Here is a 19,382-nt window from a genome sequence, read left to right as displayed (position 1 = left end):
TAGGCACATACACACATAGGCACATACACACACACATTGACATTTTGCGTACCCGACGAACTGAGTCTAATGGTATATGAAAAAACTAGGTTTTCGCAGTGCTTGCGTAATCTTTCTTTTCTGAGAAAGGAAAAATTTGGCTCCAAATTTTCGTACGTCGACGATTTTGACCACAAACGCAATACGAAGGGTTATTAGACAGTGTATCACTTGCTTTCGAGCGAATCCACTAAAAACAACGCAGTTGATGGGAAATTTGCCATTTTACCGAGTGCAACCATCTCCCACTTTCTTCTGTTTTTCATTAGAGCACCGATAATCACCAGGGGATATGTATGCCTGTTCGTGTGTCTTAGTACATGTGCCATTCACCTGGAGCTTGTATCGAGTCTAACAACTTATGCTTTTCTTGCAACTTTGAGGCGCTTCACTAGACGGCGAGGATCAGTGAGTAAAGTATACTCAGACAATGCGACTAACTTCATCGGAGCAGCAGCCGAGTTGAAGAAGTTAGGAAACCTGTTTGCTAATTATCAACACGTTGAGAAACTGACAGAGTTTCATGGGAAACAATCGATTACCTGAAGTTTCATTCCATCGAGAAGTCCACATTTTTGTAGAATTTGGGAATCGGGGATAAAATAAACAATAAAATGATTTTTGAGCAATTTGGTGCTGTGCTAGTTCAGATCGAAGTAATGTTTAGCTCGAGACCGTTGACGCCCTGTTCCGATGACCCAAACGACTTAACCGGCGTTACTCCTTCACATTTATTGGTTGGACGACAAATTTGGTTATATTTATTTGGTATAATCAACAGACACAATATGGTCCTAATGATAATTTCTAGTAATATATAAAAAATTTCCAAGTATCCTACTGCGTGATAGATTGAAGTCAAATCCTGATGAAACGCGGTTGAATGATCTCTGCAAGCCAATAATAGCATTGTTAGCACCGTAGTTAGTTCGTCGTAAAGGAAGTCGAAGAAATGCACTGTTGCGAAGAGCCCGGGGTCGGACGTTGATATTAATTTCACGGAGCAAAGCAGGGCAGTCAATTCTATCGGTCAGAACATCTGCTATCAATAAAGCACGTGCAACATCTCGACGAACTTGTAGTGTATCAAGACCGATTAATAACCCGCGACTTTCGTAGCTTGGTAGTTGGTGAGGATTGTTCCACGGTAAGCGCCGTAGAGCGAAGCGAATGAATCTGCGTTATATCGATTCGATTCTAAGAGCTCCGTTTATGTAGTGAGGGTTCCAAACGACAGAACAGTACTCCAAGGATGAACGAACAAGCGAGCAAAACAGAGATTTTAAACAGTGCACGTGTGTAAAATGTTTAGCCAACCTCATTACAAATCCTAGGTTGCGAGAAGCTTTAGAAACGATATAGCTGATGTGTTGCTTGAATGTCAGTTGCTCATCGAGAAAGACACCAAGGTCTTTAACACACGTCGTTCTGACTATCGGGGATCCTTCCAGAAAGTAATCAAAATGAAATGGCTCTTTCTTCTTCGAGAACGTGATGATCGAGCATTTGTCAGGATTCAATTTCATACGGTTTACTTTACACCACTCGGCGAAGCTCAACAACTGTCGTTGAAGAAAGCCTGCATCTTCTGGGCTTCGAATATAATAGCAGATCTTAACGTCATCGGCAAACGATAGACGAGGGCCCTCTAGAGTAAAGTTGACGTCGTTGAAATACAGTAAAAATATTAAAGGCCCGAGATGGCTACCCTGCGGAATTCCGGACGAAGCGATAAACTCATTGGAAACGTGATCACCGATTTTCACTGCTAAACGACGATCTATAAGATATGACTGCAGCCACCGAAGGATGTTAGAGCCGAATCCAAGTCTTTCCAATTTAGCAATTGTTATATTGTGGTTTATTATATCAAAGGCAGCAGAGAGATCGGTGTAAATAGCGTCTGTTTGTAAACCTTTTGACATACCATCAGTCACGTAGCACATGAATGACAATAGGTTGGTGGTTGTGGAGCGCTTAGGCATAAAACCATGTTGAGTGTCAACAATATATTGCTTGCAGTGGTTGAAAATCGGTGCCAGAATAACCTTTTCAAACAGTTTAGGAACTGCACTAAGCGATGTGATGCCACGGTAATTGTTCACGTCTTTTTTGTCACCTTTCTTATACACTGGGAACATAAAAGAAGATTTCCATAAGTTGGGAAAAACTTCTTTAGAGAGTGACATCCGAAATAGTCGACAAAGGGCAATTACACCAGTCGACAGTCGACAAAGGGCAATTACACCAGTCGAGCAATTTTTCAATATAACTGCCGGTAAGCCGTCAGGGCCAGAGGAGGTAGACGACTTCATGCAAGCGATTGCCGTCCGAATCGAATCCTCGTCAATATGAATGAGATTTAAAGAATAATTAGATTCTGGAACGTTGAGCGCGGCGAGTGTAATTTGTTGCGGGCTTAAGGTTTCGTTTGTAAAGGCACGAGAAAATTTTTCCGAAAAAAGCTTGCAGATTTCCCGCTTACACGAACCAGTAAGCTCTCCAAACTTCATTATAGAAGGTAACTCGGACTCTTTCCTTTGCTCGTTCACGTGTTTCCAAAAAGATACACTACAATTTTTCCGAAAAAAGCTTGCAGATTTCCCGCTTACACGAACCAGTAAGCTCTCCAAACTTCATTATAGAAGGTAACTCGTACTCCTTCCTTTGCTCGTTCACGTGTTTCCAAAAACACTTCGGATTGGATTTCAATTTCCGTTGTACATTTTTCAAGTAGGTGACATGACAACGCTTGACAGTTTTCTTGTATAATTGATTGATCTGGACATAATGATTACGCAGTGCGTATCCTCCATGTTTTGAATACCGTTTTAGGGCGGCTTTTTTAGTCGTTTTCAGTTGTCTCACTACGGTGGTCTGCCATGGAGGATGCAGGGACAGCCGTTTGGATCGTTTTGGTACAAAAAAGTCAATCGCGTAGCTCATGACGTTAGAGAACGTTTGTACAGCAGCGTTGACATCATCATTGTCGAGAATTTCCTCCCAGTCAATATGCATTAGAAAGTCGGTCATTTTAGTGTAGTCAGCTTTATTAAAATTATAGCTGATGATGTCGGTCGTGTTGTAGCCATCTGGTGGAAGATTAGAGTTGAGCACAATATGAAGTGGCGGGTGATGTCGAACAGATTTGACCAAAGGAAACGGTGAGGCACTAATTATAGGTGCAACATCTGCTCTGCTCGAGAAGCATAGATCCAGCATTCGGTCGTTTTCGTTGGCAACAGGATTCGATTGGCGAAGTAAATTGACACTATAACCGTCGAGTAAGGTCGTAATGCCAACATGGAATGTTGAAAGCGTCGGATCAGCGAAAAAGAATCCACCGGAAGTTCCTTGCCATTTGATTCCGGGGAAAATTGAAGTCTCCAACGATTAAAATTTCGTCGATTGGTCGCGCGTGAGTTGAAAAAATTTCATGAAGGGACTCTAAGTGAGCATTGATTAGAGCAAGATCGCGACATCGATAAGGTGGAAGATAGACTACGCAGAGGAAGAGTGTGAACTCGGCGAGCTTGACACTGATCCACAATTGCTCGACACGACTACCAGGCGTTGATTCGATTAACTGCACTTCGAAACGTCTATGTACCGCAACGAGCACTCCGCCTCCGATGGATTTGGGACTGTTAAGAGTACTGCGATCGGTTCGAAAAACTTCGTAACTGGCACCAAACCCCTGGACAGACAGCGTGTTTTCTCGGAGCCAAGTTTCAGTAAGAGCGATAATGTCAAAACAATCGTCTGAACTTGCTAACAAATACTCGTCGACACATGAGTTCATACCGCCGACGTTTTGGTAGTAAATCTGCAGATTGGAGTTACTTGATCGGACTTGCGATGGAAGGCTGGAAACGGGGATCGGATCAGTGCTAGAACCGTTCAATGCAGATGAGTACTTGCCATTTGTGGTGGTTTGGAAGACCCCCTTTTCGTTTCCGCACACAGGACCGGGACGGCTAACGATCGCTGGCGGCAGTGGCTCGACTGTGGGGAACGTATCGGGGGCTTCCATGATGCTAACTATGTTGCGTCCCAGTTCAACCTCAAACGATGAATCACGCGCATCAACGGTGCTGGGCAGCAATCGCAATCGATTCCTGAACCTTCGTACATCAATCTAAAACTTTCGACGCTGTCACGTTGGCAGTTAATGCAAATCATCCAATACCACTTTTGGAAAATGTGGCTTGCCAAGTATTTGTCGGAAATGCAGAATCGCCAAAAGTGGTACACCGATGCAGTGGCTCTTTGGTAGAATCATACGCACACATTCTGGAGACGATAACATTGTTCGCGTCGTTACTCTACGCATGCAGACGAGTCGTTACAGATATATGCCGAATATCTTCCATACACACATACTTAGTATCTTCAATGACAAAACAGTCACGAATGGCGTTATGCCAAACGACCAGCACAGTATTAAAGACTTGTAAATTTTATGTCTTAATGACCGTTACTTCAAATGGTCATTATACCAATTGGATTTATGTCAAACGACCTTCTGTCAAACGGGGTAGTCCCGTTGAGAAAATATCGCACGATCACAATACTCAATGCCGATTACATGGTATTCTACCAAATCCTTTGCTGTTCTCCATCGCCAATAGTTAAGAAACTAGGAGTAGTAAGTTAAAAATTTTAAAAGTGAATCAAAAAATTTTTGCGATGTCTGGTCAGTGTCGATGAGCGTTAAACAAAATATTGGGCGGATATCAGTGGTTGTTTCATTCAGCACAGACAATTCAGTAGTGTCATATTGATGGTATACTAGATTTTCTACGGTGTGCTAAATTAAAGTGATATTTGTATTGTTTTTCTTTTCTCTCAACATGCCAATTTTCTATGAGACAGAAATTTTAATTCGTCGGTTAGCTAGTTTTGTAGAACTTATGTTTGACTCACCTCCACCACTCCAGTTGATGTTTTTATCATCAAAATAGTAGCTTGAATCATATGAATCGTTCAAATCTACTGTCCTGTATTTGCTATTATTGGAATGTTCTTGGGTGTCTATTCCATCAGATGTGGAGTTGGAATGTTTGTTTATGAGTCCTGCAAAAAGATCTATTATTACAAAAACTATACTATCAGGTCGTTTCTGAAAAATGTTCTAATCGTTCCGAAAAGAAGATGACAGATTGGATGAACAACAAAATCAAAAACGAAACGTTTAGTTCTAGAACGAAGAGAAACGACTTTCCGAAAACAATCGAAATCTTTCTATCGGACCTCCATTATAGGAATTTAATTCCAGTAGGAAAAATGAGTTCTCTTTCATAATAGTAAAAAGCTCCGAAGGTATAGTTGATTCTGCACCAAATCCTAGCAGAATATTCGAACTGCCATCTGTCTTAGTACCAGTATTATTTCCTTCGTTATAATTAACAACTTTTGCACAATTCACGTATCTAGAAAACATATGAACTATATATCATGAATGCCATTACTAATCTATACATACTTTTGTCTACACTTTTCACACATTAGGTACCAACTAGAAACCCCTTGACCACCATCACCACAATTTCCAGCCCATCCTTCACAGTATACTCCGATGGAGTTGTAACCTTTTCCTTTAGCATATTTTCCACATCCTGGGTGGACTATTCTCATATGGTAAGTTACAGGGATCGGCAGAAAAACATCGCATAGCTCGCACCAACATCCATCTTCAGCTTTTTTTTGTACGGATCCTTTGGTCGCTTTTTCATCACTCGATTTATTCGATTTCAATGAACTACTGTTGTGTTGCACGAAAATCAAAATGTTTATTTGTTCAATCACAAAATATAATAATGTACTTACAAATCGTTTTCCTTATCATTTGAATTTGTTTCCACCAAATGTATAAAATTACAACAAAGCTGATCCCACACGTACACTAAGCACCGCAAAGCTGGTGGCAAAGCACTGAGCTGAGTAAATTCACCTTCTTTAGAAGAGAAAATGTCCGCCTAGAAGTTGAAAATATTTCTCAATGAGTTTAGCTCTTTTAAAAGAGTTCGATACTTACATTGCGGTGACGCAGCTTACGATTGTGAACACAGCAATTTCCGATTTTAGCCAATGTTTCTAGTGTAGATGGTCGAATATTCAAGTAGGTTCCTGCGTTCGATATTTCTACGGAATGACGCTGTAGTACTTTCTGTTCCCGCGTTAGTAAATGCTCGTGGGGATTTCCGATGGGAAGATTTTCGCTTTCTTTCTTTGATATACTAGGATGAAATTTGAGAAACGATGCACAAGCCATGGCATCATGCACGAGACCTTCGTGCCATAAAAAAGCTGAAAATACAGCTCGCAATGTTTCAGCTATCGATGGGGATAAAGCACGTTTTGGTAGCTCTTTAGATTCTATTTTCAATGATTTGTTGCTGAACGGGATGCCAGAAGTAAAACTTCCTTCAGGATTAGACAGATTATCTTGCGATTTACTATCCTGAAAGTAGTGTTACAAATTTTTATTTAAACAATATATATGGATCACACATACATGCCATGCTTATAATAATATAAAATTACTAAATTGATTCAAAATATTTACAAATGCTATAAATATCTGACTATCACCATCTTGATTTGTTGTGTGGAAAACAAAATGGTTATAAGATATCCACCCTTAATCAGAATAATGGTGTACAAGATTTTCAATCGAATTTCATTCGTATTCGTGAAACTGCTAGCAATGCCAAAGGGAGCAAAAATTAGATCGAAAAAAGCGCCGTTTTTCAGAATTATAGTGCATACTTTTTTTTAGAGAATATTGAGTTCCAAAAATAAAATCACTTTTTACTAAATAATTGGTACAACTTTGTTTACAATCATCGACAGACTCAAAATCGATTGCATGATTTAAAAAGAAATGTACACAGCCGTTCGTCAAAGTTTGTTACAAAATCACTCCTGCCATATATGCTACAGCGAGATATATGTCGTTTTCGTTTTTAAATTGCACTACACCGGTGTAGCGAAAGCTGCACTGAAACCGTTCATTTTTGCCAATTGCACCAGTGCTACACTTTTTCTGCACCGATACCACTCATCAAAAGTTCGGTGTAGCTCTGTGTTATGGAATCGTTTATTGTAGTCAAGGGTTACTGTTTATGTTTTCATCATTTTTGTTCGTTTATTCATGCCATGGTGTAGCACTGCACCGGTGTATTGCAGTTTAAAAACGAAAACGACAATAGATAGATATAGATCTAACTCACATCCATGTTTCCATCTACCTTCAAAAGCCCTTTTCCTTGCACATTTTTCGATGCATCAGATTTTGTACTGTTAGACGAATCGCATCTTCGCACTGGAAAGAACGAATGTTATATCTACAGTAGCTCATTCCAAAGTCAAAAATAATTACACAAGAACATTTCTGGACTGACACTTCTACTACGGTCAAATGATCGATTGCCATTGCTTCTTGGTTCGCCTCCTTCGCTTTTACGCTTTTTTGGTAAGTCATTTTCCTCAAAGCTGTCGCCTTTCAGCCATTTCTGTAAAGCTTGCATTTTCTTGGCACCTCCTCCTACAACACCCGCTATGGCTGCTCCTATATTGCTCTGATTTAGGTTACCAACATTGATATTTGTTGTACTCATAGGACTATCTTCCAAAATTTCCGCAATCTGCAATAGGTTGGCTGCCGCTGGGTCCTCATCATTGGTTGCTTCGCTGGTAGGACGATCCGTCTTCATAAAATCAAAATAATCAATAGTGTTCTCATTTTCTTCATTAGCATCAGAAGTTGTGGGACTGCTTTGATCTACCTGTTCCATCAAAGCTTTGGTTGAACTGGACTCCAAAATCGGGTGCAACAGCGTCTTGCCCAAGTGTTGATTATACTGCAGACACCAAGCCTCGGTAGGAAACCAGCTTGAGGTACAATGTTCACGAATTGATTCTGTTGACAGCCGGACCCATAACCCGTCATCATTTTCCATCTGAAAAGTAAGGTGAATTTGAATTGAATGAGAAAATAATAAAATATAACATACCTCATCAATGTAGGAAACTATGCCGTTCAATTTGACAATTCCAATCTGATCAGACTGCAGCGTAGGATGTAATCGCACACGCAGACCTGCTGAATTTTTCGCTATGAATTTACGTAACTTGGTCGGCGGTTGTACTTTCTTCAGTGTGGTTTCCTGCGATAATGGCGGTAGACCAGCATCTATCACGTCTACACGATAAATTTCTTCCACACAAGCACCATCTATTGTAATGGTGAGGCTGTAATTCCCAGGCACACTTGGTGTCCAAAACACGCCATATGTGTTATTACCCAGGTCGTTTGCTGTTAGCACCTCTGTTGTTTTATTTTGAATAGTATTGCAATACCGCAATTCTTCAAAAGAATACGGTTGGAATGGCTTCATAGCAGTGATGGCTTTTAAACAACTTTTTTCTTTTTCTTTGAAGGTGCATTCGTAGCTTAGCTTGGGAGGTAATGCAGCACCGCCCAAGTATAGTGAGTCGTTACGTGACTTCATGTGCAACTTTCGATTACTTTCAGAAATTAAATTGCTTCCTAGGGATGCCTTAACTTCAATCTGTTTTATCGTAAATATAATGCTATCAGTCACCATCGATGTGGTTTTTATCAGTGTACTCACCTTAATACCTGGAACGAATATCTCGTCTCCATATTGATCTCGCGTCTCGATGATGAAATGAGATGGCCAACCACAACGCAATGGTTCTTGTGACATTTTAATTTCACATTTGTTTGGATCAAGTCGTGACTCGGGTTGTAACCAAGCGGCCAACCGTGCCCCAGGAGATCCCGCAGCAACGTAGATGAAGTCCTTCAAAAATTGTTTTTCGTAGCTTTGCTCTCTGTGAAAGTAGAATTTTTTTTTTACTTATAGGATAATGTCTAGGACAATGCATCGATTTTCATCACTAATATTAAACTATTCCATTATCTTATTAATCGCTTATACCTGAATTACAGACTCGGCATTAGCTACTACCAATAAAGGAAACCATGAAATCATCTAATTGATCGATTGAGCTTGAGCTTGAGCGACCACCCCTGGTTGCTACTCCGTTACTGATCGGGATTAGCTGAAATCGTACAGGGAGTTTCTAGATGATCCGACCTGGGACTGGTAAATCATCCTTCAATGTACATCTTCTGATAACCCCAGAATTCATAGATCAGTACCGGTGCCGGCTAGGCCCGAACGTAGATCGTCTAAGGAATGGGAAGGGATGTTAGTCCAACACTTGTTGTTACTAGAGGCCGTATATACTACTGCGCACTCCACAAGTGTCACGGGAGGAGGATATTTGTTAGTAAACATTTCAGTATTGGTATTGTTCGCGCGCGACTCAATATGTTCCGGTTTCAAGATGCTCCGATGCACCACTAAACTCACTGACTTCCCGAGTGCACGTTTCAACAATATCCTATATTGAAGTCCCGGGAAGTCTTGATTCACAGCTCTTATTCGAGGAAACTGAAGAAATATTTGCAATACTATCGCGTAAAGAATAAAAACTTTCCTTTTTTATAAATGAAATTACGTGATACAAAATAAACGAGTGAATAGAATTTAGACAAAATAGTTGATTCATTGTATTCTAAACAGTTGTTATAAAATCATTTCAAATCACCAACTAAAAGTCAACAGATTTCACGCTCGTCTTGATTCTTTATTATTTCCGCTTTATTATTTAAATTATTTATTAAAATTATTAATTGGTTATATTGGTTGATCTAAGCAGCCGGCTACCGAGAAAAATATTATTTTTTGTTTGAAATATTAATATCAAGGGTTTTTTTTACTATGTATTGAATATACCGATATTTGTTATCTCTGTTATTAACTTTGTAAAATCAACGGATTTGCGCAATAGTTGATTTTTATCATTCAATTTATAATCCTGAAAGACAATCAATAACATGGAAGAAGAAAACATTCCAAATAAAACTTTTCTCCGAAGTTAGACGGAAATTGATAGATTGAATGAGAGATAATTTAGTAAAATAGATTAATCAGAAGTGAAACATTGAAAATATCTGATAACTGAAAGGAAAAAGAAACTCCTGCAATTGTCACCCGTTTACGACATGGAAACAGGAACATTCCAAATAAAACTTCTCTCCGAAGCTAGACGGAAATTGATAGGTTGAATGAAGAGATAATTTAGTGAAACATTGAAAACAAACAAAAAGAAACTCTTGCAATTGTCGCCCGTTTACGACATGGAAGCAGGATCCCAGTGGATCTATTCTTGGTTCATTTTTTTTCACCGGATTCCACACGGTATCTAGGCTGGTATTGTCCGAAGAGAGCTAATAGGTACTATCAATCTCCTAGTGGACCCCAGCCCCTTGTGTCTGTGAGGAATTTAATGGTCGACAAAGTGTAGCAGTGCTGTAAAACTTCATTCAATTCAATTGAAATCGAATGTGTGCACACACTGACGAGTACTCTACTGAAGTAAACTTCGCATTCTAACAAAAGTAAAATAAATGAGAGGGATATGATGATAGTCAACGGCCATAAAATTCATTTTCACCAAAAAATAATTCGATTGAAATGAAGTTTTACCGCACTGCCAGGTAGTCCACTCGACAGTAATTTCAAATTTCATTGCCAATCCAAATTCTATATACCGGAATCTAAATTCAATGAAAAAAAAAACGAATTGACGAAATTTACGACATAGATATAGATTCAGGCCGCGAACTTCAAACTTCATACCAGTTTTACTCCACAAAAATGACTTAATTTTCCAAATTTCGGGAGCAAAATCTGACGGGAGCGAAAAGTTTTGCTTCCAATATTTTTGGCGTCGCCTACTCTTGAATACTTTAATGATCACTCCATGAACGACATGTTGCAAGAAATATTCGTTCAATTTGCTGGAACGGTTTGTTGTTGTGAAAATTAAGTGTTACCTTTACATAGAAAGAAAATTTGTTGTTATTCTACGTGAAGTAGAAGTATTGTGCAGGTATATATTGTTAGTTTAAACAAATAAGTGGAAAAAACTTCAGAAATTCTGCAGTAAAACTAGTCCAACGGGGCTCCAACTCCTCATATTAAAAATGGCTCAACAATGGACCTCTGTCTGCCGGGTTTGTTGAACGAAAAAAATGGCATTCGGTTCAACGGTCTGTTTCAAAATCGGCAAACGAAGGTCCCGTGTTGGCCTCTCGTTGAACGATTGATTGGGCTTTCATTGGACCAATGATTCAACGTATTGGACCAATGAAGGACTACCGTTGAACGTTTTTTTCTAAGTGGGCAGATTGAGAAACGGGTATGCACGAAATGCATAGGAACGCAGGTTCCAGCTCTGCCTCTCGGTATATCTTAAAAAACTACAAGGATCAGCCCCATGGGGTTGTTCGAGCCATTGATGTGGAACAATGCAACCAAAATTTCTAATGGTCGACATTTTCAATTAATCGTCACACTTTTGAATCCGCAAATGCATGAGGGTCTGCTTGAATTGATCTTTATTAGGAACCAAAACCGAACACGCGAACCCAGAATATAGACTGTATTTGTCGTGATTTGTATTTGTTTTGTAGCCGACGAAATTACATCAATAGCCCGAATGTATGCAATTATATTTTTATACATGCCTGTGATACGGATATCGATATTTAAGCTTCTCTTCGTCAAGCTTGTGTTCAAGTTTTGTATGAAAGCAGTTATTTTTATAGCGTTTATGTACCATTACTACCATTCTGAGATTTCGGTTGAAACGACACACTATTTCTCATTATTAATCGAGTTCATCTTATATAAATTAGAAATTAATCTTATGCACTCCAAATTTACCCTTGGGTAGTTGCCAATTTCTCAGGCGAAACGACAAAACATGGGATTTCATCCAATCTATCATGACACAAGATCAGAGCATAGCAATTAAAGCTTCAAATTGTTTTATGGCACTTTTTGTCTTGCTGTCTAGCAACAACCTACCTCTAGCAAGCTACGCGTAGGACTGAAACGTTAGCTATAATTTCGTTTCTATTTATAGACTCGCGTGCTTCCAATAGCTTCGCTTTTGCATCGATTGGCCAATCAGTACGATGCTTTCCCTTTGATATATCGTTTACTCCTTCAAAACCGTCGTCTATGGCAGCTGCTAGCTATTAATCAGCATTTCAATGATACACAATTAAAAATACATGGCTATGAACATTCAAATCAACGTAGAAATATTTCCAATCAAATGGTGACATAATATTAATAATTGATGCAAAATTGACTGAGCTGTAATTGTTCAAAACCTGACCACATTTCTACGTGTATTTTTCTTGAGTTTCTAATTTGCACCCCTATATAGAAAATAAAAATGGTTCCACATTAAAAAACATATTTCCTGTGACTTTTCATTCATTTAACTCCTCAAACTGGTTTTCAGCTCAGTCATTGCAAAAACTGAACTGAGAGGGGCTGGGGTCCACTAGGAGATTAATAGTACACTGAGAAAAATACTATAGTAGCCGTAACCTGTTTGTCTTGGTCATTTCAACTATATGCTTAAATAGTAACAACGGCCATGATATGAGATTATTAACTATCTGTATTGTATAAAGTACTAGATAACAAAGACTATAATTTGAGGAGACTATTTGTATTTATGACTTTTCTGGTATGGTCATTCTAACAATGGTTGTCATCTCAAAACTAAGAACAAAAAGATAAAATAACCATCACAAGGAAGTCTATGGCTGAAAATTTCGTATTCGATGGATGCAAAGTTTTTGTATTTTGTGAATGTGCATATTTTTTCATTTACATTGGTCTTGAAGGTAATTAATGTAAGTTTTATAGTCATACTCGTTTCCGTCGTTGAAATTGAACTTTTCAGCTTGTTTTCAGTCAAGTCGAATCGTTATGTAAATGGACAAAAAATTAGTCAATTATAGGTCGCGGGGGAACAACATAAGCTCTTTATGACGGAAGAAGTAGCAAGATATCTCAGTGCGGTAATCTAACAGGTTTACTTCTTGACTCGGCTGTTGATTTCGTTCTAGCTGGTCATTCTAGTTTCGGGAAATACTTCGCCGGATAGTGATCCAGATTCCTAGATCAGCAACTGCAATCAGTAATGCTTCTACTTCAGTCATCAACCAATGCACCGTTTCCGACTACGACTCGATGCACCAGCCATCGCAGCATGAGAATTTCTTCCTGATGAGGACCCTGAGTCAAATATCGCCATTCCCGTTGGAAGTTTGCTATCTAAACTGGAAAAACAATAGCAGTGGAATCAGTCGCGTAGCGGTGCGGTGGCGGTACGACGTCGCGTCCACACCTCAACATGACTACTATGATGCTCGATGTCACTCCTATGCGTCCACGTAAGCAGTAACACGTTACTTCAACATGGGCAATTTTATAAAAAAATATTCGAAAATAAAACAGATCATTAACAAATTTTCTTATTTTTCAAGTACTTAGTAGGATTTTAAATTCATTGAACTTTTAAACATTTGCGCATATATTTCTGACATTGAATATTGACGAATCAACCATTATTTTGAGTTTCGAAATAACTAGAAGTGAAAAGTCTAAAATATCATGGCTCTGGTTATAACAAAAAGAATAATGTAAAAAAATTCAATCGTGGTTACGCTAACCATCATATTCGTAATAGTTATTCAGTAAAAATGAGCTTGACCATTGTTGAAATCATCTGATTGAATTACCGGTTGAAAACCACTATACTCGCATGGTCAAAATGATCCCTGATATAGTAACTAAATGTTCTTTTCATTCTACAAAGTGATTAATTTGAGTAAATTCATGCATATATTTCACATTTGTTCCATTTTTCAGAATTTACAAACCTCAGTAGTTTATTATACCGATTTGTAACAAGTGAAAAATTATCCTCGTGTATGATGTAGAGTTAGTATAAAATAATATAGTTTATCTATTCGACGAACTAATAATTAATTATTAAATCGAACGTGTAGCTGTAATCCGAGACCGAATTGGTCTGAACTATTCATAAATTTAATATACACGGGAAGCAATGAGTATGATATTTACCTTTAACATTGCGTATGAAGGGTAACAATGTATTGCTGCTATATTTGGAACGAAAAAATATTTGAATTCGCTCATTTATTACAGATACCTACTGTAACTGGAGCATTATTAAATACAGTCATATTAAACTTTACTTCAACGATAATAGCCATAGTGAATTCATATCAGACGGTATAGTAGAAGTTCTTTATAATTATTTTAATCACCTGCACCATAAAAATGAGGTTAACACAACATTAATTTTTTTTACATAATTTGCAGGTTGATTGAAAAACTATTCTAGCTATCAATAGAACAATATCATCTCTAATTTAGCTGTTTGCCAAAAGCGCAATGTTTCAATCCGTCCTCTTAAAATCAAAAAGATATCGCTATATGATATTGCAATGTACGACGTTAAATAAGATCAGCTGGACCTCGATGTTTAAAACGTCTTTTTCCTGTTCTATGTGCCGTTTCTGGTGACGATAAAAATTTAAAAATATTTAATATGACAAAATACCCATAGGTGGATATACCTTTTCAAAAGCTGCACAAGTAAACATAACTATTATATTGTTTTCTTTTTGCAGGACCCTGATCGCGACCATTTTTGGCATTAAAAATGCCTTACTCTTCACTATATGGGGCCGGGTGTCAATTAAAAGTTTCAAAAATAGTCGCGTAACCTTTTGGTGTCATAATTTTGAACGTTAATAACTCGGTCATTTGTTGATGTATTGTTATAATTTAACAACCAATCGATTCGGAAACTTTTAACTTAAACATGTATGACAACGTCTTTTCAGTATTTCAATCGCATACTACTGAAAGAATGGTTGGAATCGACCTATGTTTTCATCCACCAATCCCTGTTGTACAAAATGACGTCAACTTCTTGTTCGGCATAGGAGGTTTTGCGTCATGCATAAAAAACACTGTATCGTTATGCGTAGTATGAAGAGAAATCTATAAATATAGGCTGCACAATATTTCTTTGCCTAGTTGATGTTTGCCTGTGAATGAAACAAGTAGCTTGTTCAGTGAGCTGATGACTGGATTAAATATGCGTTCACTTGCTGGATTGTCGCTTATGCATTATGTGTTAGTGAAATTTCCTGTTGTCTGGCGCAACACCGCACAGAAAGAAATAATGAAATTTACACGACATGTAAATCAGTATTAGCAGGGAATAGACATGGGTTGAATCGAATATTTCATTGAAACCCATCATCGATGCAAAAATAAATTGGATTGCATTGAATTTTAAATAAATAGAATTGTATCTTTCAATTAACGCTTAGTTTTGTGATTGAATTGTATTGAAACGTACATAATTGTGGAGTAATTTTATGTTTAATTGTCTGCTCCAAATATGTGCATGAAAATAGATGTAAATTCACAAAATATTTTTATCTGTGCGTGTTCGCTTGAGTATCTTATATATCATCTAGCTATTGAAAAACCGAATCAGCGTGGTTACCGATTCTTTTGAAATATCCCATGTATTTAGCAAATTTTTGGTCGACTTTGCCATTAAAAATGCTTTACACTTCGCTTCCCGAGGCTGGGTGTCAATTCAAAACATGCAAAACTAATCGCGTAACATTTTTCTGTCATAATTTTGAACGCTTATAACTCAGTCAGTTGTTGATGGATTTATATAATTCAACAAACAATCGATTCGGAAACATTTAACTTAAACTTATGAGACAACGTCATTTGAATATTTCAATTGCATACCATTGAAAAATTGGTTTGAATTGAGTATTTTATTTCGGTTCTCTGGTAACTATAAGGCCAATTTAGAATTATCGGCGATAGATTTTTCGGATCTAATTTGCAGCGCTTGTTCCTCGATGATTTGTTAATGGATTTTCCTAATTTAAATGGTTCCAAAGCTTCAATATTGTAAGCTTAAAAATGTTTTAATTTGTCAATGGATCGGTTTGCATACTTAAATCTCCATTCCCATACGAACAAAACGTGACAATGTGACTGAACAAGTTGTTGTCACACCAGGAATTAAACGTTTCAAAAGATTCAAAATTAAATTCTGAAACTTATCTAAAAGCGGTCTCCTCGGTTTAGTAGTATAATTGAATTCCACAGGCTCACAATATCATATAGTATCAAAGATAAACTCAAGGTACGTTTACCTGCGATTTTACATGTATCGTTTGAATAGGAACCCTTGTAGAATTTGGTTAACCGCCAGTTTCAGTTCAATTATTATTTGCTTCAAAACAATAAGCGTCTGATGGCTACACGCGTTGTAACTATGACAATGTTCATTCATGTGTTAATAACAACAAGTTACAATATGAACAAAATTTCGGTATTTTGTTGCGTATCCATTCCGTATATTCCTAATATGCCAAAGCGAAAATCAATGTAAGTAACTAAATATTTTATGCGGACTGTTTCACATGTTTTCTTCCTCGTATTGTTGCCATATTATTTACCGACACTTTCCGAAGATTATCGACGATTTTGAAGGATTAATAAAATTACACCATTACTGAGATTACTGGTACAACATTCTCTTGGATCGATTAACTGTTTATGAAATTAATAAGTCTACCCAGTGAACGACCATTATTAGGTTAAAACTGGGGGTAAATAAACAATATAAATCAAATCAAATTAATAAGTTTGTACGTTTCTCGAAAATTATCATCATAAAATAAAATAGTTTCATTTGTTCAGGTTTAAATCTTTAGGGTGTTTGTATCTAAAATTCAAGCTTTCAAGTAACTTTGAAGTGTAGTGAAGTTTAGTGTATCATCATCATTATCATCTTTATTTTTGTATTTATTATGAAGACCCTAGAAACGTTTCATTTTTAATGTTATTGTGCTCGGTCGTGTCTTGAATACAACCCTCTAATTTTTTTTCTCCACGTCTAGAAATCACTTTATCGATAGCTGGATAAAGATAGAAGAAGGAATCATCGCCATTCAGTACACCGTCGGCACCTTAAAATATGGACGGTATTTTGAACATGGCGGAATTTTTAATTATAAAAGATTATTTTGCTTTTATTTTAAGAATCCTTACTTCAAATAACTCGTAATTATTAGCCTACTCCATTACACACACACACTTTTGAAAAATGATTGCGAAAATTGAACCTTTATTCCACCTTCTCTTAATTTTTTGTAGCTGTCAAATGACTGCCATATATTAATTAATATTTTTTAATAAAAATATCTACCAAATGTTGTAATTGGCTTTGAAAAATCCTTCCGCAATAGGTAATTTAATGTGATTAGCTTCAAATTGAAGCAACGGTTTTCCAAAACAATCTCCAAAATAGCATTAGGAAACGGTCGTCACAGGGGACCCCTTTATTCATAAACATGAATTCTAAATCGTAGAGCGAAAAGAGTCTCACATTAGATGAGTCTACCCTATATAACTGCATAATGCTTTGAATATAACGAATGTGAGGCATAAAAAATAACTCAAGTGGACAAGTGCAGTAAGAGAAGGGCAAGTGAATAAGTTAGTGTGTAAACTGGAATCGACTCATTCATCCATTCATTAAAACATACAAGCAATCTAGCCTAAAAGATACACGAAGATCTATGGTGGAAGACATGCTAGTATAAAAGAGCTACAAAAGTAACTTAAAAACATTTCAAACTGATAGACTTCACTATGCGATGGGAACGACTCAAGTCGTTCTCAGTTGAATGAAAAAAAATCTGCATCGAGCTGTTTGTATATAGGTCGGACGTTGCGCATGTCTGAGTAGACAGTGATTCATCCGAAAATGATAATACAACTTGTTCGTTCAGCAAGCAGCCGGCTAGGTTTGAATAGCTATTCGATAGGGTCGAATGATATATGATTCATAATGAAATAGATCGTATGGTTCTACTGTAAATGAACGAAGCAATTTCTGTCTGCCTGCGGAGAGAAATATTTACATCTCACACACATAATCTCATGACAGTGAATATATACCAATCTTTATATGTATACACGGCATACACGTAGAGATTCGTATTTAGGGTTATTGTACCAATAGCCAGCATCAATCAAGGAATTGTGATAAAATCGGATTGAACGTTTCTACTGCAGCTCTAAAATGCAATTAGACAAAAAAAGATAGTTCGACAAATAGGAAGCTAATACAGCAGCTTTCATCTTATCCTTTAGGCCGATGTATTGAATAGATACATCAATCTCAGATCCTACTATAATCAATACTTTTAGTGTATGAAATAAATGATTGAAGAGAGATGAATGAGGGTACCGTTACCCTTGTTTGGCAGTCTTATTGGAATACTTTTTCTTTCGTTTTTAAATATCTAATGCAGCGTTTAAAAAATATCTACATAATACATCATGTCCCCTTTTTCGCACATATAACAAAATAAATTTAACTGTTTCGAAAAATATCCGGATTATAATAGATAAACTGTTATTATTTATATTATTAGTATGTTAACCGTGAGACAAAAGAACATAATCAAAATGGGTGTGGTGAGAATAGATGTATGAAAAATACGCATTGCTGGATTTTTGTAAGGAAAGTATTGATATTCCTATCATAATATTAGCGACCAAAAATCTACTAAGATTTTATAACTACAATTGCAACGAAAAATAGCCATAATAATTGATTGAAATAGTTTAGTAATCTAGCAGGGTCTCTGTTCGATAGATAGGATAAGATGAAATTATAAGAGTAGTATTGAACAAGTTTCGAACTTTTTTCTGTGATTCTACTTCTTAGAACTGAAGCAAAGATATTGTACCAGATTTTACCACAACTCGTTGATTGAAAGTCCAAGTAATTGGCCAAATAGCATGGTGACTCTACTAATAAGATGACTATTGGTACAAAAACCCTATTACAATATTTTCCTCAAACATTCACAGCTGCTTTGGAAATTGAGTAACGTTTCCAGAGAGTTTAACCAGTTTAGATGCCCGGCTAAAATTTACAAAAATTACAACTTGTTAAAAGCGGTAGTACAATGTCTCCCGATGTTTAACTGTTATGTTCTTTTACAACAAACTGTGTATTAGTGCTTTTGCTCTTCTAAAAGATTGAGTGAGAAGACATTCTTTTGTCGTGAATACGACTTACTTTACTATGGGGTGCCTTTTCAAAATTTACCCTCTGAGAGAGTGATAAGTTTTTGATCGTGAATATCTATTGTTGTATCTAATGAATCAAGATAATTCTTGCGACATGCCATCGGAAATATGATCACAATTTTATGATGAAAGTTTCAGTTTTGTGACATAGTCTCAATTAATTCAAAATTAAACTTTTTTGAAATGTTTGGTATA

General features: G+C 37.1%; 1 protein-coding gene across 6 annotated transcripts in view; it reads right to left on the bottom strand.

Moving 5' to 3' along the window:
- LOC131440748 (E3 ubiquitin-protein ligase highwire) overlaps window positions 1–19,382 on the bottom strand; it is a 126,255-nt gene that overhangs the window by 28,019 nt on the left and 78,854 nt on the right. For 3 of the 6 annotated variants that reach the window (XM_058612284.1, XM_058612285.1, XM_058612287.1), the window contains exons 23-30: window positions 8,058–8,901; window positions 7,424–8,003; window positions 7,275–7,366; window positions 6,077–6,502; window positions 5,869–6,017; window positions 5,525–5,803; window positions 5,293–5,471; window positions 4,966–5,115 (exon numbers count right to left, since the gene is read on the bottom strand). In XM_058612284.1, coding sequence (XP_058468267.1) covers window positions 4,966–5,115; window positions 5,293–5,471; window positions 5,525–5,803; window positions 5,869–6,017; window positions 6,077–6,502; window positions 7,275–7,366; window positions 7,424–8,003; window positions 8,058–8,901 — 2,699 coding nt within the window. The remainder of the gene's footprint in view (window positions 1–4,965; window positions 5,116–5,292; window positions 5,472–5,524; window positions 5,804–5,868; window positions 6,018–6,076; window positions 6,503–7,274; window positions 7,367–7,423; window positions 8,004–8,057; window positions 8,902–19,382) is intronic. The other 3 variants (XM_058612290.1, XM_058612289.1, XM_058612288.1) reach the window with 3 other exon arrangements.

This window comes from Malaya genurostris, chromosome 1, assembly GCF_030247185.1.
Source record: "Malaya genurostris strain Urasoe2022 chromosome 1, Malgen_1.1, whole genome shotgun sequence".
NCBI classification, from domain to species: Eukaryota; Metazoa; Arthropoda; class Insecta; order Diptera; family Culicidae; genus Malaya; species Malaya genurostris.
The sequence above is the reverse complement of the archived record's forward strand: the minus strand, read 5'-3'. Positions and strand labels throughout refer to the sequence as shown.